At 38.8% G+C, this 24058-nt stretch overlaps 1 protein-coding gene across 7 annotated transcripts in view; it reads right to left on the reverse strand.

Moving 5' to 3' along the window:
- Positions 1–24058, reverse strand: part of DLG2 (discs large MAGUK scaffold protein 2) — a 673276-nt gene that overhangs the window by 214134 nt on the left and 435084 nt on the right. For all 7 annotated transcript variants that reach the window (XM_074147594.1, XM_074147586.1, XM_074147578.1 and 4 more), the window contains 2 exons: positions 20609–20765; positions 1389–1491 (listed from right to left, as the gene is read on the reverse strand). In XM_074147594.1, the coding sequence (XP_074003695.1) occupies positions 1389–1491; positions 20609–20765 (260 nt within the window). The remainder of the gene's footprint in view (positions 1–1388; positions 1492–20608; positions 20766–24058) is intronic.

The raw sequence follows: 24058 nt of genomic DNA on the forward strand, positions 1-24058 counted from the left end.
TTTATTCGGAATCCAGTGTGGATGGCTATCTGTAATGGAATTGCTTTCCAATACATTTTCTTTGAAATAATTCTGATTATGACTTATACATTTTTATATTAATATGTTCCATTTATTTAACTAAAGATAGACATGTGCAATTTCATTTTGCCCTCATCTGCCCATTTCTTGGTGTGGCCTAATTTATTCTGCTTGGTGACTCAGGTGCAGATAAACCAATAAACGGATGTGTGATACCCGATCTGAAGCACAATTGTAAGTTTGACTAAAATACCAGCTGTTTTAATCTTTGCATGCTATCCTCAGGATCCAGAGAAACAAAACAAGGTATCGTGCTGGATAAACTCTGGCAGTACTAATTTATCTCCCCAGTGCCTCTGAAAAAACCTGTTATTAGAGCTGTACTGTTTCACCTGAGACCTACATGTGTCCTAGGCTGGGCACAATCAGGCAGAATGAACAGCTTGTGTTGACAGGCCATAGCAAGGCTTGTGAATTGAGCTAGAACTGTTTACTGAAAACTGATAAAAGGGTGCCAGCAAGTCTTCACAGACACCTGTCATTGCTGAATTCATCAGTAAAGATGGAAAACCATCTTTAGTTCCTATAAGAAGGTGATATTCCTTTTATGAATTCCTTGGGAACCTCAGGTAGTCATTTGGGTCATAGCTCATGGGCAATGAGGAGGAGTTCTGCCACTTAACTCTGGACTTATAAAATCAATCAATGCCTGCTTCTTCCCACTGAAACTAGCTTAAACCCCAGAAAGATAAAAATTAGACACCAGAAGCTGAATGAGATACATCCCACCCTAAATATCTCAATATTTTGCCGAATTTCCTGTTGATGCTTTTATTTAGAAAGCTGTCATTTTGTCTTGTAAGTACTTGTTATTTGGGGTTAATTGCCCTGGAGGTACAAGGACACTGTCATCTAAAAGTCATATAGGGATGCTGTATGCATTTGGCAGGAAGCATTTATCTTTGTTTAATTCTGATCTGACTGTCTGAAGCAACTGCAGATCTTCCTGGCATTTCTGTTCATTCTTAACTTGTATTTTGCACTATCTGTCTCCAGAAGGAGAATAGAAGAGAACGTTAAATAAGCAATAATGAAAACAAAATGATTAACTAGGTGTTGATTACTGTCTTATTATATGCACATTTAAAGGTCGTTCTTAGAGTTGCATAAAATACTCCTAAAAGCAAAGTCTGTGACAAAAATACAGCCACTTCCTTGGGATAGAATTGCCATTTGAATTTTCTTTCCAGATGACTTCTGATGATAGCTGGGAAAAGCACTATCTACAGCAGCCTCATCCTGTTAAATGGCTGGCTTTAAAGCACTTATCCTTTACCATATGTCTTTAAGTTTATTATTTTGCTTACCCTCCGGCTGGTATTGTGCTATGATTGTTACCGTCTGCCCTGCTCCTTTTAGCGCAGCTGCAGCCTGCTCATGGGTAGCACCTCGAAGATCAATGCCGTTCACCTGCAGAAGGAACGCAAACAACAGAATCTGAGTAGTTTAACATTAGACACAAAGATAGAGGTGGTTTTTGGTTTGTTTTGTTTTTCTTTTTTTTTTTTTTTTAAATATCTGATGGATGTAAAGGTCAGGTTGCCCAGATGCAAAGCAAAAGTACAAAATTAAAAAGGCTAAGAGGATGTTACCTATGACTGGCCATGAGAATCTCCACTAGTACTGTACACCATAGTTTACAGAATCACAGAATTGTATAGGTTGGAAGGGACCTTTGAGATTATCAAGTTCAAACACTGCCCAAACCATCACTAAGCCATGTCACCCAGCACCACATCTACCCATCTTTCAAATACCTCCAGGGATGGCGATTCCACCGCTTCCCTGGGGGCCTGTTCCAATGCTCGATAATCCTTTGGTGAAGAAATTTCTCCTACGCTTACCCATGCATATTCTCTGACCACTGCTTTTTGTGGGTTTCCTGCTCTACTGAGTTTACATTTTTGGTAATCTCTTCATCAATCAATTTAATTTAATAGATAAGGTTTAAAAAATAAATTTTCTGTGGTGCTTGAAGGTCTCTGTAGGATACAGGCAAGGAAACTGCTCCTTCAGCCAGACTCTGCAAGCCCAGCCTGTAACATCAAGGCAATCTGGAGACATATAGAGCAGCTCTAACAAAAACTGCTGGCTGGAGAACTTCCAGAGGAGAAATTCCATTTTCTTCTTGTGCAACCTCTCCTCCTATTGCCTAGAAATATCCCTGTATCTTGCACGTCACTGCAACAGAGTCACTACCAGGTACAGTTTTACCACCTCTGGCTGTTTGACACCTGTAGATCTCTCCATGGGGTTCCTCTGACTTAATGATAATTTTTTTTTTGCTATATAAGCAGTGGAAGTGGAGCAAAGCAGAACAAAGTAGGAAACCACCCCTAAAATTCGTGGGCAACTTCAGAACTCTTTTGATTTGTAGTTGTGTTAAATGTTTTGTCAGCAGCATCCCAAGGAAGAGACAGAATTTGTGTATAGAATTACTAACTGCTCCAGAAATTTGAATCTTGCTTGTAAGCAGGAGTGTTAGTGAGTAGGTGAGATTTCTTTCATTTATTTATTTGTTTCTTTGTTTATTTATTTATTTATTTGACTTCCCTCCTCACTTCTAAAGGTTTCCACTTCATAACGCTTCAGTAAAGAACACGAAAGTTTTGACATGCAAACAACCTCAGCAAGACAGAGACCCATTTCTGATTTCTCAGGCAAAGAAAAGAAAAAAGAAAGGAAATACAGGGTGGGGGGAGGAAAGGGAACAATGTCATCAATTTGACAAACAGCCCAAAACACAAGCCCCTAGTTCTCAGCAATAGCAACTCTTTTGTGTTTATTTTTATCAATTACTATCACAAGATGGGTAAGCACATATTGAATATATGGATTTAATTTTATTTAAATCTTAATAACTTTTTAAGGCTTGCAAAAATAAATTTGATTCCACAGAACTTTACAAATAACAGCTATTGAATCTGTTATGAATACATTTATTTTGATCAATTAAATTTAGAAACTGCCCCATCTTAACTTCCTGTCTTTCACCAAATCTTAGAGAATGTAATGGTTTAGAAGATGTGTAATTATTATTTGCATGAAAAAACCTAGTCTTTACTAATATGTGAACAACATTTAGACTACTACTCTTAGAAAAACTAATTTGTGATGGCAATAACATAAAACCCAGGAGATCTGACAGTTTCTGATCCAGAAGACTGCATTATGCTGTAGGACTGTTGACTGTACACCGAAACATAATTGTTTAGCTGAGGATTCAGAATGCTGAAAATATGATTCTGTAAGAATCAAAGTTTTCCCAGTTAAACCTGTATAAAAAAATGTCTTTCCTCAATTAGGTTTTTTTTTTTTTCTTTCTGACAGGGAACAAACCCCCACATTTTTCCTAAACAACTCATTCTTTCTTCCCTCAAAAACTTTTTAAAGGTACTCAATGTGATGATTGTTAAAGATTTCTCCCCACCTTATTCACAAAAATCAGCTCTCCCCATTTCTAAAAAAAGAAATTAGTCTGAATTTCAACTCTCTGTATCATTTTAATATCATTGAAAGCTATAGAAGATCCAGAATTCTGGAAGAGCATGATTTGTTGCGATCTTTCCATGTTACACAAAAATAATTACACACTTTTATCTTTAGATTGAGGAAGCAATTTAAAGTTCCACAAGTAAATGAGGAACTAGCATACCAGAAGAAGATAACCTATTCAAATCCTTTTGAGTTAATTTGTCCATATGTGCATTCTGCCATGGAGAGGATGAATGCCATCACCATGCCGGTAGTGCCTGCTTGATTCGTGCATGGATCTTGGACCCTTTGGGGCAGCATACAAAGGGCTTAAGAGGCAGCAGAGTACCAACCCCCCATCACGTTGTGTGACTTTGCAAGGAGAGGAATCTCAGCAGGCAGGAGGGAGCATGACTGGTAGAGTATATACAGGGGCAAAACATTTTAAGGAGCACTAAAGTAGCTTCTACAAAGCAGAGAGACCTTGTAGTAGAAGTGCAGGAAGACCACCATACCTAAAGAAACATTCACAGCAGGTGCCTGTGCCAGAACATAATGCTTTGTGAGAATAGGTATGTTTGGGTCCCCCTGTTGTTACAATCACAGAAAATTTGAAGGTAAGCTGTGTCAATAATTCAGTGTTCTGGTACCTCCATGTATTAGTGTCTTTGGCTCATACATTTCAAAGCATGATATGCTGATAGATACACTTTGATACCTTCTACAACATTTCTGTCATCTGAAGTGAGGAAATTTTCACTTTTACACTTTTACACAGAACAAGGAGCCTCTGAAATGGCAGCTGACTACTTTCTGCCCTTTGCACGCTCATTCTGGAAGAAATGATTGCCTAAGGTACAAACACAACACATTATAGTGAGTGAATTTCTCAGAAACTAAGTTCGTTTTTTGCTAGGATATAGGCTGGGATGGACACTTGAGGAGGACTTAAAGGTCTGAGTGGCTAAAATCAAATTAGCAAGGAAAAGAAATGTCAGAGAGAAAATAACACATCAATTCTATCTTCTGCAATTTTTATCAAGATGATAAACAAGCTAGACAAAACAGATTAAGTAATGCTGCACAGGTAAAACACCTGACTACACTAGGTTGCCAAAATAGCGATTTCCTGCTTGAAGATGAACAGCTGCAGAATAAACTCAGTCAATCATTGCCAAATAGGTAGGTAGAAGTCTGTCTGCATTGCTATTTTGCTCACCAATAGCTGACAGGATCTCACTGCAGAATAATAGGTATTAAATTTAGAAATGACTTATAACCTAGTCTGACTTTCTAATGAACAAGATGACTAGATGCTAACTTGATTTCTGGGCATTATTTCCCAATATTGAAAAGCAAACATAGTCAAGTTCCAAACCTTCTAGTTGAAAAACAACATATTCCTGTAGAAACATTCAGTCTTGATGAAAGACACTATTAATTTGTACATTTTAATCACATTCTTACCCTTAGGCCAAAATGAACAAGAGTTTCTGAAGGGGTAAATCGAATAATACTCTGTCTTGCCTCTTCCTCCAAAACAATGTCCAAATAATAACAATTGTGTACGGTGATATTTTTCCCTGACATGATTACACTGCAAATTGTTAAATCTGATTTCAGTTACCGCTTTCAACTAATTTTCTGTTGTTTATGTTAAGAATAATCAGTAAAGAAACAAAAAATACCAGAAAAAGTTGCGAGTGTGTGCAGGAAAGTTTAATACATATCAAAGTGGTTTTGTTGGGTTTTTTCTCTATTAAATGGGCTAACTTTCTTTAAGAAGCATTATACAATAATCAAAGTAGCACTGCTGTTCTGAGCTTGACTGCACAAACCTGATGTCCTGGCCCAGAATGAACTTGACTGCACAATTTCTGATGCCTAACTCTAAAATGAATTTGACATAATGAAAATAAGAAGAGCCTCCAGCTTATACAGATGTCTGTCTCTTCTGCGTGCTGCAGTAAAAAGCAGTAAGAAAGCTTACAAACAAAGTGCCACAATGGAAGATTATAGTTTAATACCACAGACAAAACTAAACTGAGATGGAGAAAAAGATGCAGCTATAGTTCACAGTAATTATAGTAATTGCCTCTGCATTCATTGACTCAAACTAAAGCATGATCTACTTCATTAATACTGAATCATAATCCAAATGAAAGATAAGATTCATATTTTGGATAGATCAAACTCTTCTAAAATTGGAAGAGTTATATTCCCTTTAAAATATTTGAATAGCCCATATTAGCACAAATTGGTTGAATTCTAAACAGTGCCATTTAAAGACTTACTACAGTCTGGTTGTCTTCTGTTAGAATGCTTAAGTGTGACTCATATGTAGGTCATTCAAACAGAGGCTAGCAGAATAATCTGTTTTATTTAGCCATTTATTATTTAAGCTACCTTATTTTGTGTTTGTACAGTGATTAAATGAACACTTGGAATATCTTGTTGAATTGGAAAGGAAAAACACATCCCCGCTCTGGGGAGGAAACAAAGAATTTCTTTTCATTTCTTCTTTGAACCATCACTGACATAGTAAAGTTCTTTTATACAGTAAATTAAATAGTGAAGAAAGGGCACCTTTTTACCATGGAACAAACAATACAGCAGATTTTTCAAGTTGTGGCTGAATTCTTTTATTTATTGAACTCATAAAATAAGAGCTTTTGGCGTCTGAAAAAGCAAACCGAAGTCTGAATACAGACAACTCTTACAGCCAGAATTGCCATTGTTTGCATTAAGAGAAGATTAAAAAAACCCCTATTTGTCTGCCTGAACTTTGCATGTCGACTTAAGTATTCTCAAGCACATTAACAAGAGATGAAAGGAAAGCTGAGCCATGTTCTCCAGCAGTCCTGCTTAGTCATTAGAAACAGAATGTATTGCATCAACCCTTAGGTGATGGGAGCACGGTCTTCGAGCAAACCAGGGAACATTGGAAAAACACACACTAGGGATGATCTGCCCTGAACATATCTGGGGGAGATCTTCCTCACAAGCAAGTGGCACAATCATTCTACACAATGGTCCACACACTTCTGACAACTGACACAGTCCAGAAAAAAGTACAAGAATTCCAAGTACAGCCCTTGAGCCATGCTCTTTTCCAGCTTAGACAGGCCACCTTTCAGCAAAGCGAAGCCCACACGTCCCACTGGAGGCTGGAGCTCTGCAGGGCACTGCAGGAGGGAACGGGTGGGGAGTAGAGCACGCTCAGGACCCTGACACCTCCAGACGCCCAACGGGGGAACAGCCGCGGGAAACGTCACTTCAGGGGAAAAATGCTGATATGGGAGAGTTCTTGCCTTGCTAGTGAAGAAAAGGTTTTGAAATAGAAAGAAAGGAAAAATGCACAGGGAAAAAAGAGTCTTCACTCTCCAGCTTAGATTCTTTTAAATTTTCAGGCACACTTTATTGCTTTTCTCTCACTTTTCTCATTTCTCCTAAGCTTTTCTGTGCCTAGACTTTCTTTTGATCATTTAAAACTGCATGGTCCGGTACATCCAGGCAGAGTGGTTGTCTCATCCTGAACTCCACTGAAAACACAATATCATGTCATGTCTACTCTTCTCCATATCCAGCATCCTCCTCCTCTCTTTTTATGGCCCAGCAATTTCAATGACCTTTTCAATTCTCCTTGTCTTCCTACCTTAGATTTATGACTTTTGCCTCTAGTAAGCTGGTCTTTATGCTCTGATGAGCTGGGCATTCTAGAGGCAAATTCTTCTCTCTCTGGAAAACAAGAACCACGTGTGGGGGTACGAGCTATATCATCTAGTACTCTTTCTTCTGCCAGGAAGTTTAAGGAGGCAGCTAAACCAGCCAAAAATGTATCAAAGCACTACATCTGTGAAGCAGGAAGAAAATTAATATTATGTTATTGAAAAGGTGTCTTGCGCACACTGCCTTTTGCAGTAGGATCCAACAAGCTTTATGACTCACCAGACCACATGAATCATTCCAAATGGTACCTGTTAAGCCTACAACCATAGTCAAAGACTTATTTTTTAATCAAAACTGTACAGAAATTCCTCTGATAGAAGATCTCCTTCCCATGTGATTTTAGCTTTTGTGAATGATGCCAGATTGGCAAACTTTGAAACTGAAATAATTTTACTGAAGAGTTCACTGCAGTGACAGCTTAAGACCCATTTTCCTTCCATCAGAATTCCTCAAAACTTGTTTAAACTGAGTTTGAAATAAATGATAGCTTTTGAAAAGGACACATAGTCTCACTGGAGCCTGAACGGACATGAAACTTATTTCATTCAGGTCACTAAATAGGTACCAGATAGTTTTATTTCCAACCTGGACTGGATGTGATCTAGCAACTATGAGGTGATCAATGGCATTTTGTCTCATTGCTAAATGGCAAAGTCTAGACAGAGACACACATGTAGTTTTTTCATATTACAACAACTGAAATTACCAATGAAAAATATCATATATGAGTACCATGCTAGATAATAACACAGGCCAATACTTATTAACTAATTTTTAAATAAATATACATATTATTTTTGCATTAATTTTATACACGAAACTCATCCATCAAACACAATACTTAGTAAGAACATTCATTTATGTTAAAATGGAGAGCTCATTATTAGCTTTTAAATGCAAGTCTAGTTGCTGCTATTTTACCTTCTGTTCTTCTGCATGGTCACTCAAACACCCTTATATTTCTGCCACCACCTAATCTCATGGATCTCTTACTGCGTCACCATTTCAACCCAAGTGTGCTTTCACACATTCACTCTTCTTTGCCGTTCCTGTTACCTTCCTACTTCAAATTGATATCAAACTGTCCCTCCTCCCTCCTACGGCTTTTACTTTACACGACTGTCACTTCCATTCACTTTCCTGCCTTTCTGAATCAATCCTTTCTCCCTAATTCTATTTTCAGCATTTGGATTTCCCTGTCTCCAGCTCTCACCCTGGGTCGTTCAGGCATTCCCCTATAGCAGCAGTTATTCCATATACCTTGGTTTCCAGACATTTTTTCCCCCTCCCAGTATATGAATATAGCTAAACTACCATTGATCATTTTTGCTCATAATGCTGCAGGGTTCTTGTTTCACGTTTGAATTTCAAAGAATGGTATAAGCAGAAATAATTATTGCAATTCCTCTGCTTCTGAAATGAAGTAAACGTTTCCATTTTAACAAGTGCCTTAAAACTCAAAGATGCTAAGAACTTAATTCCATCTGAAGCCAATAAGCAATAGGTACTCAGGAACTGAACTAAAAATGTAAAACTATTTTAGAGACTTCTTAGAGACAGAAGGGCATTGGTGATTTGTCTGACCAGAGCACTGAGTTAATGGCAAATTCAGAAACTGAAATCCTTGCTTTGATCTCTACTTGATAGGTTTTTCCTTATTTCCCCATCCACAGAGTATGGCAACGTGGCCTGCGAGAGGCGAGATGCCATTGGCTTATCTCATGGCAAATCTATACTGAATTCAACCCAGTGACCATGAGGCAATGTACCAGTGGTTGAATGGTAGCTAACTGGAATCTTCAGCTCTAGAGGAAGGAAGTGTTCAGTCCTCACATATTTATATTAAAAATGCCTGAGTCACAACATTCATAGTTTATTTGTGGGTCTACAGATTAGGATTATGCCACACACATACTTTGAATAGGTGATGCTCCATACTCTCAAATAAAGCATGTTTTTTAAAACCAATGGAAAGGAAACAGGCCTTGTAGTCTGTAAGTGGTTTTGCTTTTGGTATTGTCCTGGTAGTTTACTTGTTCAGATAAAGGGCATATCTGTCTTTTTTTTTTTTTTTTTTTTTTTTTCAAAAAGATCTCCAAAATCTCCTCCAACAAATTATTGCAGATATCCCTCAAATACCCTATTTAATGGATGGCCAATTTCTATTCTTTTGCACCTCGTGTCATATGATAATTTTTTTAATCACTTAGGAACCCAAAACTTACTGGGCAGTAGAGCAGAATGATGCCTTGGAGTCTAAGCTGTTTAAGTACAAGGCAGACGTCCAGCCTGGGGCAAATCTCTGAATGAATAAAGCTTAGGGATGTAGCCGTTCTGTCCAGTGGTAGCAGTTTGGCTGTCAAATTTGGTTTTTTTTTTAGTTTTCCTTCATTGTGCAGCTGACAATAAGCTGAGGGGTGTAACGCTCACTCCAAATCTTCAGTGTATCAGATGTGACATAATTTTGTTTGACAGTCTTAAATCAAAACTTGCTAAGTCAGAATGTTTGAACTGAATGTGAACTCCTCCTTAAAATATTAGGAGCTGAAGAGCAAGCAATCTGGCATCAGATCATTTCTACTCATTGAGACAATTGTAAAATGAATGGTTTAGAGGCAACTGATGATTTCACCACAGCACAAACACACAGCCTTTAGTCTAGGCCAATTTACTAGCTTTGCATGACACGTAACTGACAGGTCTGATAGCTAACACTGCTTGGCAAAGACAGACATACCTTATTCATGAGAATTGTTAGTATAATGTATTAGGTTCTGATCATGTGCTTGGAAATGTCAGAGTTAATTTAGGAAACATTTACTGCATCAAGGCAATTGCAATATATGTTATAGATTTCAGAAAGATGGGGGCGGAGAGGGGTGGGGGGAGAGAGAGAAATCCAGCTGGAAGACAGATTCCTAGATCAATAAAAGACAAAAGGGAGCTCTATAGTCACCAACGTACATAGTATTCCAGCATACGCAGGTGGTAAATTTTTCCCTAGAAGCTCCATTAAACTTGTATTTTAGAAAGTCATCTGTTTTATTTTGAAGTCCCAAAGTGACAAGTCTATGGCAATATAACCCAGTTACCCTGACTACAAAACAAGTGCATCATGTTTCGAGGCTGAATATGTCTAAGTTCAACTTCCAGCCATCAGATCATGTATATTTATCAACAACACTGAAAAACAGTTAGCTACAGTTCTCTTCTCCAAGGATATTTCCAGATGGTAGTGTTTACATTGACACAGTTCGTACTTCATTAAAGTGAATTTTTATGGTCAAGGAGGATGCTAGGGCTTTCCTGACATAGGTTCTAAACTCCAATGTTTCATGGGGGGGAAAAAGTTTTTTTTTAAATAAGCCATTTATTTAAATATCTAAAAGAGAGGATTTTCAAAAGCAAAAATTTGCATTTGTACCCAGCTTCTATATATTGGGTGTCCAGTTGCCTTTGCCTCTAAAAATCTCCTCTTGTTGTACAGGGAAGTTGTGTGGATGATTCAGTTTTGTCATGTGAAATGTTTTTGATTCACCATGATGACAGCAAGTACTGAACATATGTCTAAATGCATTGTAAAATGTGAAAATAAATTTATCTGGAAAGGTGGAGCATGGTGCACCCAGATGATCCCAGATAAACGTAAGTAGGTTGAAGACTTAGAGACCCACAGCCATTTCTAACTCACCCTCAAGTCCCAGAACTTCCCAATGTTGTCGGCAATGTCTGAGCCTCCATTAAACCAGATGTTCCCATTAGATCCTGCCATGACAGCATCTTTGCTTTTCTCTTTTTTTCTCTAGTTTTTGGGGGGGCTTGTGATCTGCCACTGTATGAAGATGTTGACAGGCAGCTTATAGGGGCAGCAAGTTTGTGTCATTGCAAAATGACTTCTATCACTTCTCCAGCCCTGTGGCTGTTGTCCTTTCGGGAAGGAAATTACACTTGAGAATTTATTTTTGCGAAACTGATAGGGGTTATTACTCCTCCTTCTGTTGTATTCCAAGTGTCTGCAAATTGATTCATTATTTCTCCCAGAAGTTTTCACTGAAAATTAGAATCATAGAATCACAGAATGGTTAGAGTTGGAAGGAACCTTAAAGATCATTGAGTTCCAACCCCCTGCCATGGGCAGGGACACCTTCCACTAGACCAGGTTGCTCAAAGCCCCATCCAGCCTGGCCTTAAACACTTCCAGGGATGGGGCAGCCACAACTTCCCTCAGCAACCTGTTCCAGTGTTTCACCACCCTCACAGGAAAGAATTTCCTCCTAATATCTAATCTAAACCTCCCCTCTTCCAATTTAAAACCATTACCCCTCATCCTGTCACTACACTTCCTGACAGAGTCCCTCTCCGGCTCTCCTGTAGGCTCCCTTCAGATATTGGAAGGCTGCTATGAGGTCTCCCGGAGCCTTCTCTTCTCCAGGCTGAACAACCCCAGCTCTCTCAGCCTGTCTTCATAGGGGAGGTGCTCCAGCCCTCTGATCATCTTTGTGGCCCTCCGCTGGACCCGTTCCAACAGGTCCATGTCCTTCCTGTGTTGAGGACTCCAAAGCTGGACACAGTATTCCAGGTGGGCTCTCACGAGCACAGAGTAGAGGGGTAGAATCACCTCCTGCGACCTGCTGCCCATACTTCTCTTGATGCAGCCCAGGATGCGGTTGGCTTTCTGGGCTGCCAGGGCACATTGCTGCCTCATGTCGAGCTTCTCATCCACCAACACCCCCAAGTCCTTCTCCTCAGGGCTGCTCTCAATCCATTCCCTGCCCAACCTGTATTTGTGCCTGGGATTGCCACGTCCCAGGTGCAGGACCCTGCACTTGGCTTGGTTGAACTTCATGAGGTTTGCACAGTCCCACCTCTCAAGCCTGTCCAGGTCCCTCTGGATGGCATCCCTTCCCTCCAGCGTGTCGACCATGCCACCGAGCTTGGTGTCACTGGCAAACTTGCTGAGGGTGCACTCTATCCCACTGTCACTTGGGCAAGCTTCTCTATATTCCCAACTACTCCTCATGTACTTGAATAAAATCCTGAATGGTCTGCATTGAGTAGTTCCTTAAGTATTTGAGAATGAATTTCAGCTGCTTTCTAAGCATCTAATTTGCCTAAGTTCTAATGCGGGTTTTTGCCTTTGTCCGGTTTAAAGACTTATCTCTTTATTTCTTCATAGCTGCCCTAACTGGATGATCATGGATCCTTTTTGTAAAAAGACAAAAGCAAAAAATGCACTAAACATTTCAACTCTTTTGGTCTCACTTTTAAGTAGCCTTTCTTCCAGCTGTTTATGAAATGAATTTATTGCTTGACTTTGTATTCTCATCAAATATTTTCTTGCTACCTTTTCCAATCCTTGCTAGTTACAGTTCATCCTACATCTTGCCCTTTGACTTTGTTCCGAAACTTCACCTTTTATATATTTTTAGGAATTAGATTGTTATAACCACAGTAAGTTGACTCAGCTTCCGCTTTTTCAATGTTGATTACTTGAGTTTCAAATCATCAAAAGGTTCTCGAGTACTGAGAGCTACCACTTCTGAATTAATTGTTACTTTAAAACTTGATCCCTGCGGGATTTTCCACATCTGCTGTGAATACACAGCAGATTGGTTTTGAAGTTCATATTACTTATTCTTCTGAACTTACTCATTCCCTTCCAGCATAAAATCATAAACTTTGCCACTGCACTATATGGTCACTCAAGAGCAAGTTGCGTTTCTTTTTCCCCATTTTAGGCCATTCTTCCTTACTGGTCAGAATAAAATCTGGAATTATCTGATTTATACTTGCTTTTTCCATATTCCCCACCAAGAAGATTCATGAACGTTTTGTCAGTTTGGATGGGATCTATTTCAATAAAGAGAATTCATGCCAAATTCTATATGATTCTATGATATTTGGAGAAAAGAAATATATACTTTTACAGTACACTGGTCATCTGACCTGTCTAAAATATGTCTACGTTAGGGCAAGCTCAATTGTACTGTAGAAGAGGCTACATCTTTCTGTTAGCTACAGAAGGAACCTAAAGGGTTATATGTCCTGCACTTCCCAATATTAACAAAGCCTAAATTTAGACAATCCACTATTTGCTCCTAAGGAGCTTAATCTACCTGCCCTTCTAGCTGGTGTTATCCTATTAACATATGACAGCACCTGTGCTCTAAGCTGCCTTTCTCCCCAGAGATTTTTTTTACATATCTATCACATACATCACCTACCATGCAGTATTGATCCTTGGGATACATTTAGCAACATATTCTCCTTTGATTTTCAAACAAGTTCTACTTCTTTAAAACAGTCCAATCGCGAATTGATTTACTTGTTTAAGTCATTGCACTGATTATATGCTAACATTCCCAATATATAAGATACAATGTATATAAGATACACATTACTACAAGGCAAGTTTACATAGTTGTATTTTTCCTATTGGCTAAGTACGATTAAAGTTAAAAACACAAAGGGAGTCTTTATGGACAAGTGCAGCTAAAGGCCACAGAACTTGATAGAATCTCCTATACCAGAGGACAGAGTCATATATCATCCAGACCACCACAGGGAAGCATCCTAAGGATATGGTCAGTGCCTCTGCAAATAAGTCTTGTAAGGCAAAGGGAGTATCTTTTATAAACCTAATGCTATTACACAAGTGACAAACATGTTCCATGGAGAAAACACTCCAGGCCCTATAGAGAGGATTCAAACATTTTCCAAGCAATTTGGAAAAAAGGAAAAAAAAAACCTGAGAAGGAAAACCAAATGGTATTTGCCATTTTTCTTAGTTTTGTAACTAGGTAACAAAATGCATTCTTTGCCCTAAGTAGTTTTACTGCTTTTACCATGAGCAAAAAAGCCATTTTAAATTAGAAAGCTGAAAGTTTCTCTCCACCAAAGTAAGGGAAGTCAATCTGAAGGACAATTCTAACTGTAGCAAATATAAAGCATAAATATTTGCTATAAATAAGCACAGAGCCCTTACACTCTATCCTGCTCTATACACACACATTTTGGAGTAGAAATTGGAGAACATTATATTTTTCCAAATGCATATTGTATTTTTGCTACAGATGTGAGTGAGAAGGTGGGTAGGAGTTGCGTGGGAGGAACTAGGCAGAAAGAAGTGTTTAAACTGTTCATAAGGGAAAGCAAACATCTCACCAAAAAATGACAGCAGGACAGAGCACAGACATAAGACAAAATCTGCTCAATAGAAGAGATCACCTTCCCTCTACAAGGGAGAACCTTGTGTCAAAGACCAGAGACGTACTGAAGTGAGTTGCTGAAATGACAGCATTGCAAACTAACCATAGATGATGTCATGAACCTGTGACAGGAAACCCCACAGAATAGCTCTGGTAGCCCTTCCCCAATGCATAGCTATTGATTCTCAGAGAGCAGCAGGGAAAAAAATACTATCTTTCCCCATATATGAATATATCATGGTACTATGCTAGATCAAGAGGAAAATCATACAGAATTTGGTTGATTCAGATAAGATAGTAGGGAAAATGGAAGCATTACAAGAGTACTACCTGCACCTTCACAGTGCAGTCTGTTCTTTTTCGACTCTTTCTGCTGTTGCTGTTGAGCAACTACCCTTCAGGAAACTTGTTTTACTTCCTTAAGGTAACCTGTGGGATGTGTCGCTTGAGAGCAGCAATCTTGCTCCAGAGCAAGCAGCCTCCTTTTTGTCTTGATTCTACTTTCAGGTTACCAGCCACGCTTCATCCTGCTGCTGTGAACCACTAAAGCATTCCTACAGGAGAATGAAATAAAACTGATATGGCTTTTATGGTCCACAATTTTATTTTTCTTTGTGATGAAGCAAGCAGGATGTTAGGTGAAAAACCAAACATCTGTTATAAGAGCGAACACATACGAAATATGTGATTCAGTTTAAGACACCTAAATATAGACATGTACACGTGGTAAGTGTTTAAGCTTAAAGTCAATGGTTACCCAAGCAATACAGGCAATAAAGCACGCAGAGGAATTCAACTTGCTCTACATAACTCAGAGTTGGCCAGCTGAATCATTCTTTAGCCTCCATTGACTTTAATGGCAACCAGACACCCAGCAAGTATGTATAGAATCATAGAATCGTAGAATCACTTTGCTTGGAAGGGACCTTTGAGATCACCAAGTCCAACTGTTAACCTAACGCTGCCAAGTTACCACTAAACCATGACCATCAGCACCACATCTACCCATCTTTTAGATACCTCCAGGGATGGTGACTCAACCACTTCCTGAGCAGCCCATTCCAATGCTTAATAACCCTTTCCATGTAAAAAGTTTCCTAATATCCAATCTAAACCTCCCCTGGTGCAACTTGAGGCCATTTCCTCTTGTCCTATCTCTACTTGGGAGAAGAGACTGACCCCCACCTCTCTACAACCTCCTTTCAGGCAGTTATAGAGAGCAATAAGGTCTCCCCTCAGCCTCCTTTTGCTCCAGGCTGAACAACCCCAGTTCACTCAGCCACTTCTCATAAGACTTTTTCTCCAGACCCCTCACCAGCTTTGTTGCCCTTCTCTGGACACACTCCAGCACCTCAATGTCTTTCTTGTAGTAAGGGGCCCAAAACTGGACACAGTACTCGAGGTGGGGCCTCACTGGTGCCGAGTACAGGGGGACGATCACTTCCCTAATCCTACTCACCACACTGTTCCTGATACAGGCCAGGATGCTGTTGGCCTTCTTGGCCACCTGGGCACACTGCTGGATAATATTCAGCCAGCTGTCAGCCAACACCCCCAGGTCCTTTTCTGCCAGGCAGCAGATGTAGATGTCTACATTTAACTATCTTAATATGAGCTTTAGTCTTGTCCAAAGACACAAAATTCAGTCATTTCAAAAGTTACGATTCAAATGCTAATACTTGCTGTTACATCCTTATGGCTATTAATTCACCTTAATTCTCTCTTTTATATACATTTTTAACTTGGTGCAGTCTTATGGAAAATTATAAAACTGTTTCAAAAACAATGTCATCGTAGGAATTCAAGAAGCAATATGCACTAATTTTTTGTGTGTAAATTGTAAATCTGAATTTTGCTGCTGAACTTATATACTCTCTGTGCTTCAGGTATTGTACCTATAGATAAAATTGCCCACGTGGCACTGAAAGTGCTTTGATGTGTATAGGTTAAGACACCTAAAATAAGTAGGTATGTTTTGTCATAATTTTGATTTGAGATTGTAAGGCAAAAAATGATGTGGCAATTTTTGTTTGAATATGACCTCCTGCTTCCCCAGGAATTTGCCCTAAAAATTACAATGTATTGACTGTGTACCTCTTTCCCAAAATTATAAGATTTGTGCTGTTGTCTGTCAGCAAGGGTGTATGTACTACGTGTGGCCGTTTTATGCGTATGGCTCTTGGAAATGATTTGTTCTCATGCAGGTGATTTTGACTAAACAACACTGGGTTCCCATCACTATTTTGATAAGGAATTATCCTTTAGCATTGGAAGTAGAATTTTAAACTGCAAGGATGGCATCAAGAAATTGTTACTTTTGATTTGTATTAGAGCCTGCATTTTCCTAACAGATGGAGAACTTGGGGTTAGATCAGAGTTCAAGCAGCCTCTAAGTGTAGACTTGGCCCAGACTTCTCAGATGATTTTAAACAAATCAATTAACATAATGGCACCTCATTTTCACTGCTCTAAAATGGAAATAATACTTCCCTTGATATTCTGAGGTGTTTAATTTGGGTTATACACGTCTGAGACAAAAGTTAATCTGCATGTACACAGTGCCTAGCAAATCAAATCTTGATGTCAATTATTATTCAAAATGCTATTTGATAATATTTACTATACTAATAAGAGGGCAATACTACAGGGAGGGATATATTCTGTTATAATGATGAACATACACTGGTCATGTATGGATCACCACATTTTAAAGACATTCAGAAATGAGAAGGAAAATGTTTGGTTTGGTGACAATTCACAAGAGCATCATGAATTATAGCAAGAAGAAACCAGCATTAAAAAAAATCCTACCTTTTAGGGGAAAAAATCAGTTTATCATGACTGTAACACTATAATTCATTTTTTTGCTATTTGAAATGTTTTACCATTTGAAACAGAACATTTTCTATTATTCTTCAATTTGCCTTCAAGGTACAGATAGGATTCATTTTGTGTCTCTGCACAGAAGCACGGGGAATATCAGCCTGCTTTCTGAGATAAGTTTTAAACATTTCCAGTCAATTAACTGAAAACAGAAAAATACGGCTATCACGCTTTTCCTAAGCTTTTAGCCAAGGGCAGATCTCGATCATTACTGATCCTGTGATGCCATCTGGTGGCATCTGGGAAAAAAGACACTCAAATTTCATTCGTCCATGGGGTAAGGCTCTTTCCCTGGAGGGCTATAGGCTCTGACCCCTCTGTACCATCCAACAGTCAGCAGGCAGAAAGAGAGGCAAGGCAATTATGGGAATTGGCCATAATTTGTCCAAGCCTTGTGGGCTGACTCTGGGTCTATGTATATATCCATTGTGTCACCCAAAGGCAATGCATCTTGCTAGCTTCATCGGGTCTAACTCATGGATTTGCCTATTTAAGGTATTTTTATAGGTACCTTCCCGAAGGTGAGCAGACACATCTCTCAACCAGTCGGCACTGCCATATTCTCAGCACAGGCATGAATTGGGAAATTGTCGTGCTCCTCCTTTTCCACATGGGAGGCCGAGGCTTAGAAAAATAAAGCATCTCACCCAAGGTTATACAAAAGGAGAATGACTAAATCAGAGAATTAAATCCAGATCTCCAAAGTTTAAATCACTTACTATGCTTCCTGTCTGAAAGAAATTTAACCAAGCTTGAGTTAATAAGAAAAACTGGCTTTGAGGGGTACTATTTATTCTTGGTAAAACAGATTTGTCATGTTTTGAGAAAGAAATGTGAAATAATTTCTGCAGGGAAGTAAGTGTTTCAGAGGGATAAGACAAGAAAGAATAAAAAGAGAGAAACAGACCTACTTTGTGCAGCCCTTATAAATCTAAGGTGTCTGTGACCCTTCACTAGACAATGGTCTAAGATTAATCAGGGTTAAAAGCAGCCTGGGCATGACATTTGTTTCATTTGAATATGGAGAAATGGGTTCATAACAGTTATTTGTGACTAAATAAGTTGGCAGTGCCTGGCTTGGTAATTGCCTGGGGCTATGCATGCAGTCTAATTTAGTAATAATTTCCATCCCTCCCTGCTCAATGAACAAATAAACTACTCTTGCCTGACAACTAAAAGCTGCAGCAACACTAGTAACCTTAATTAGAACTTATGGAAAACATTGCTACGAAACAGACAAAAATGAGAGTTAAAAATTCAACTGTGGCAGTACCCTACAGTGCTAAATATAACCTTGCTTAAAAATAAACGAAAATGGACTTTTACATTTGTATCTGAGCTGCTGGATTTCTGAATACTATGAACTGTGAAAGGCTTTGATCTCATAGTGCTCTTTCAGTCAGCCTCATTTTGCTGCATCTAGCCAGAGAAAAATAAATTGCATAATTGTCCTGAAGATATTTCCATTTCTATTCTTCAGGTTTTTTGTCTGTGTTCTTCTTGGCTCCGGCATTTGCCTTCCTTAATTCTTCGTGTATAAGAGTCTATATTTGTTTTCTTGCAGTTTCCTATAAGTTTTCTGCTCAGGGATCTCTTATGGCACCTAAACATCTTTTACTTGCCCTTTCTAAATTTTTATGAAAGCATTTTCAAGGAACAGGACTAGATAAAATATATTATAACGTCAGGTTACTGCATCCTTTTGGTGTTAACAGGCCAGATTTTCCATATAACGCAAAGCAGCGCCAGGACCTTTTCACACCAAAACTTTGACAGGTAGAATGTAAATCCACCTTTCATAGAACAGGCCAGTGGCCAAGAAACTCCTGAAAAATGTAGGAAAACCACTTCCAGCTTCCTCATGAAGGGGTTTAAACAGGAAAGTACCACATAACACTGCCACAAACTGTCCAGGATCCAGCCCCGGCTGCTAAGCAAAGTGTAGCTGAGGATGCAAGATCCACCGGGACGGAAAGCATGACAGCAGGAGACAGTGGGACACAGCAGCCTGGTGGGTCCATCGCTCATCTGGGATGAACAATTCCTGTGTTTCAGATCATTTCCTTAAGGCTATTTATGTTCTTCACATAAAACAGCCTCGACTGTATCAATTTGGGATAGTTTCTTTTTTCTGTAAGGCGGCATAATATGAATGGATATTTAACTACATTTTCAAGGCTTTAATTGTCATTCAAAGTCCTTTACATTCAGATTGTTTCAGTCAGATGTTCAATTACTTGACAGAGCCTAAAACATAAATGCTCTGTGTTTTTAAATGCGTGCTATCAATATATGCATGAAAGAAAAATTAAAAAGATGTTTTTGAGAATAAGTATGCAAAATATAACCTCAGGCTACAAAGCCTTTTATCCTCTAAAATTTGAAAATGAATTTCAGAGACATCATCAAATTCATTAGAGGCACAGAGATAATTAACGTAACCTAATTAATCTCCTTCTTGTATTGGGCCATTTGCTAAGCAGTGTAGTGCACACTAGATGGCACCACCAGCCTAGATTAGTTCATCCTACTGCTTTTTATTCTCAAAAGAAAAACTGAAATTACAGAATCACAGAATCACAGAATGATATGGGATTGGAAGGAACCTCTGGAGATCATCTAGTCCAACCCCCTTGACAAAGCAGGTCCACCTAGAGCAGGTTGCACAAGAACGTGTCCAGGCGAGTTTTGAATGTCTCCAGAGACAGAGACTCCACCACCTCCCTGGGCAGCCTGTTCCAGGGCTCTGCCACCCTCAAAGTAAAGAAGTTCCTCCTCATGTTTAGATGGAACTTCCTATGTTCAAGTTTGTGCCCATTACCTCTTGTCCTGTCTCTGGGCACCACTGAAAAAAGACTGGCCCCATCCTCCTGACACCCACCTTTTATTGAGAAATATCTTTGGACTTAGTGTATTTTGAGCAAATGGAACTGGATAATGGGCTAAACTGGGAGATGATGAGGTCTGCACTGTGTTTAGGTCTTCCCTATGGCGTTGCCATCCTGTAGATAGCATTAAGTGAGAAAAGTCTCACTCTGAACTAAGTACAGGTAACACCATTAAGAAATGCAATAAAAAGAAAGAGAAAATAAAAAAAATATTCAATGATAAACTGTTTTCAACTTGGAATTTCACAACATGGAAACCAAAAAGACTTCTTTCTGTGTCCCTTTCAGTATAGACCAAGAACAAGATGAAGCAGCTGCCCAGCAAAGCCCAACACAAATACTTACAGACAAAATCTGGTCTCCTCGCTGCAGTTCTCCGCTGAGGTCGGCAGGCCCGCCTGCTAGGATGAAAGACACGAAAATGCCTTCCCCATCTTCTCCTCCCACAATGTTAAAACCAAGTCCTGTGGAGCCCTTGTGCAGGATGATTTTTCGAGGTTCTCTGTATAGAAACAAAATGATAATGTTTATCCATTCAAAACTCTTAGTGTGTACGTATTTCTCAAGGCATCTTAAGCATACTATATATTGCTTAACACACAATGGCCTGTTATTGCCTAAAGAAACCATTTCACAAATGAGATAAGTCTATTAATTGGAGGACAGATGAGGTAGGAATTAACCAGCGCTGTATTTTTTTTTCTTCATGGTTGAATCCAAACATCTCTATTAATTTGAGCGCACTGCACTGGAGTCATCTTCACAAAGTTAAGAGATGTATTTATTAAAAGAAAAACCAAAACAATGAAGATATTTTATAATCTAGTTTACAGCAATACTATAAATACAAGTAGAATCAATCTTTACATGGTACCTTTTTTTAAGTTCTAGTCTTGCTTTGTAAACAAATGAACAAAGGAAAAATTTGAAACTCTAGGCAGAGCAATGACAAGTGTGTTTGATCCTGACAGATTTGGAGCCAACAACATTTGTATGATCGAGCTAATAGAGCAGAATCTCATGAAAAACTCTGGTTTGACATTATCAGGAGCTTGCAATTGTAAAGTTACACAGCAGCTTTGTCACCAAACCAGACTGAGGGATATCTGCTTGTGTCTTACTGGTTTAAAGAGTTGTTCGTTATGATGGAAATCAATAAATAATAACAGCTACATCTCATACAGCACTTTGCATCTGCAAATTGAAAATATGCCCCAAAGGATGTAAACATAATAACATGCATTTTACTGATGGGAAAACTGATGTCCAGAAAGAAATGACTTTCCTATGTAATCAAGGCAGCATCCTTGAGAAAGTGTCCCAGATATTCCAGTTCCCAATCTCTACTCTACATACAAGGCTGTCTCTCCCTTGGATACACAAGCGCACACAACCACATATGCGTATACACACAACATATTTATTGGTACTTACCCCATTTCAAATCCCTCTAACTTTTCAGAAAAAGTGTAAATACTCTTATGTTAGTATGTGTAAATCTTAAGCCCAGCCCTGCAAATACTCACAAACACGTACATTTACGGGTCTGTGACTCCTCACAGAGTAATAGGATGTTCTTCTAATTCCCAATTTTTACAAATAAAATTTACTAGCAAAGTGACAATTGTAAACACGCACGCACACACCATCTACAGAAACACACTCCAGAATGCTTCTTGTAAAATAGATCCAATATTTCCCCTGTACTATATAAGAGTTCTACATCATACAAATGGCTTTTTCATACCTATTTTGTTTTTAAAGAAGAGAAACAAAGGGAGAGAGAGAAGTGATGCATCGAGGGATGTCTTATTTGATGTGAGTTAAGTCCCCATGCTGTATACATTGGGAATTAACCTTTACATGATAATTCCAAAATCAGTTGATGTTTGTTCATCTTTGCCCAGCGCTAATGTTCAAACAGCATCCCCAGCTTGATCATGATCTTTAAATAACATCTCAACTTTCTGAAACTGAGCATAATACTTTTGAAAGAAAAAACTAAAGCAAATTCTTAATATTTTAAAGGTGAATGTAACCTTTAGTGAATGCATTAGTCCTACTCCATATGGTTCTCCATCTTTTTCTTAACATTGTATAGTCAGAAAACAACCTTTTAAAAATATAGCTGTGAGAAAAAGACATAGTCTTGAGTTTGTATATTCTTGAAGTATTTTCAACCAATCAGAAAATTGGTTGAATCAGAAAAAAAGGGGGTTTTGTTTTCCTTTGGATCATTGCGTCTGATTTGCCATGTTGCAACACTTTTAGCACTTCCTTAAATATGTGCAGACTAGATATAATGTAATCCAGATCTAAGAAGTCTAAACAGGTTTTTAATTAGCAAGGGTGGCCTGGGGGTTGGAGCAGAACTAGGACAGGGAGCTGGAAGCATGGATTCCTTCCCCTGCTTAGCCCACGCGCTGCTGAGTGATCTGGGCAAGTCATTTGTTCTTCCAGCTTCAGTTTCCTCATCCACAAAATGCTATGGTGACACTTGTCATCTTTGAGTCCTACAAATGAAAAATGCTTTGCGAGAGCTGAGCTACTGCCCCTTTTATTTACCTGAGTATTGAGGAAAAAGAGGCAGTAAAGTCAAACAAAATAAATTTGCATGCTCTGCTGGTGAGAAATCAGAAGAGCTCTTGTTGAAAATGAAACTGAGTATTTCCACATGTGACAGGCAGCTTGGATCATAAAGTTGAAAGCCAGTGCTATGGGCAAAAACTAGGTCAATACAACTGGGTATCTACTGAACACTAAGCTGTGCAGCTCAACAAAAAATTGGCCAAGTTATTAATCCCTGTCTCTGATCAAGTCAGCAGATTGATGCGAAAATGCTGTCAGTGCTGTTCTGTAATTCTGGCCTTTTGACAGCAAAATTCACATTCGGCTCTTGGATGATTATGAGCAGAGGAAGCTCAAACAACATGGGGAGATGTCAGAAGCCGTGATTAGAACACAATGAGTTTGGGCTCCTGCTCTCTAGCCTAATCAGGTCATTTTGGTTATGACTCAAATTTGGCTGTATAGAAAGTGACCAACCATAACACGTCTTCATATTTCTTTCATATTTGAGTATCTTGCAGAATCTGAAAGGTGGATGCAGGAACAGACATGTGGTGGTATCATCATCATAGAAATAATGTTTAGCCACGACTATACTGCAAAAACTACAGGAAGCAGAAGGTATATGCCAATTCTCCACAGTATAAAAAATGGCTAAGATTTTTAAAATATATCATGGTTCACACTTGCATTGTGTACTTAGTGTGAAAATGAAAAAAAACCCCTTATAACGATAATAAAGGTTTGTAGCATGCTATGAAGTTAAAGTAGGAAGAAAGCTTCTCAAGCAAACAAATTACAGTAGCCACTGATGAGGGCCTCTCTTACGAGTAATGTAGAAATGAGTTATCTGCCAATGCTTTAGCCAGAGTCAAAGAAAATGCTACTTTTGATAAAGAGAAGATGAGGATGTTACTTATTTATTCATCTGGAATGTAAGTTGATAGTCATCTCTTTTAATATGATTAAGGAGATCTAAGAACTGGTGCTCCAATTTTTCTTTAATATCTGGGAAGCAACATTAGGAAGAACTTTGCCTCTATTAAAGAAGAAGGAGCTTTAGACAGAACGCAGATAAATGCCGTAAAGAAGTAACGGAATTAAAGACTTAAAGACGAGATCGTGATGGGAGAGTAAGAAGTGATGGAAAAGTAACTCAAATGTGAACGATATTTTCTTGCAGTAAATGCACTCAGTAAAAACGTGTAGTTCTCTACAGAAAACAGC

This window comes from Numenius arquata, chromosome 1 (genome assembly GCF_964106895.1).
Source record: "Numenius arquata chromosome 1, bNumArq3.hap1.1, whole genome shotgun sequence".
NCBI lineage: Eukaryota > Metazoa > Chordata > Aves > Charadriiformes > Scolopacidae > Numenius > Numenius arquata.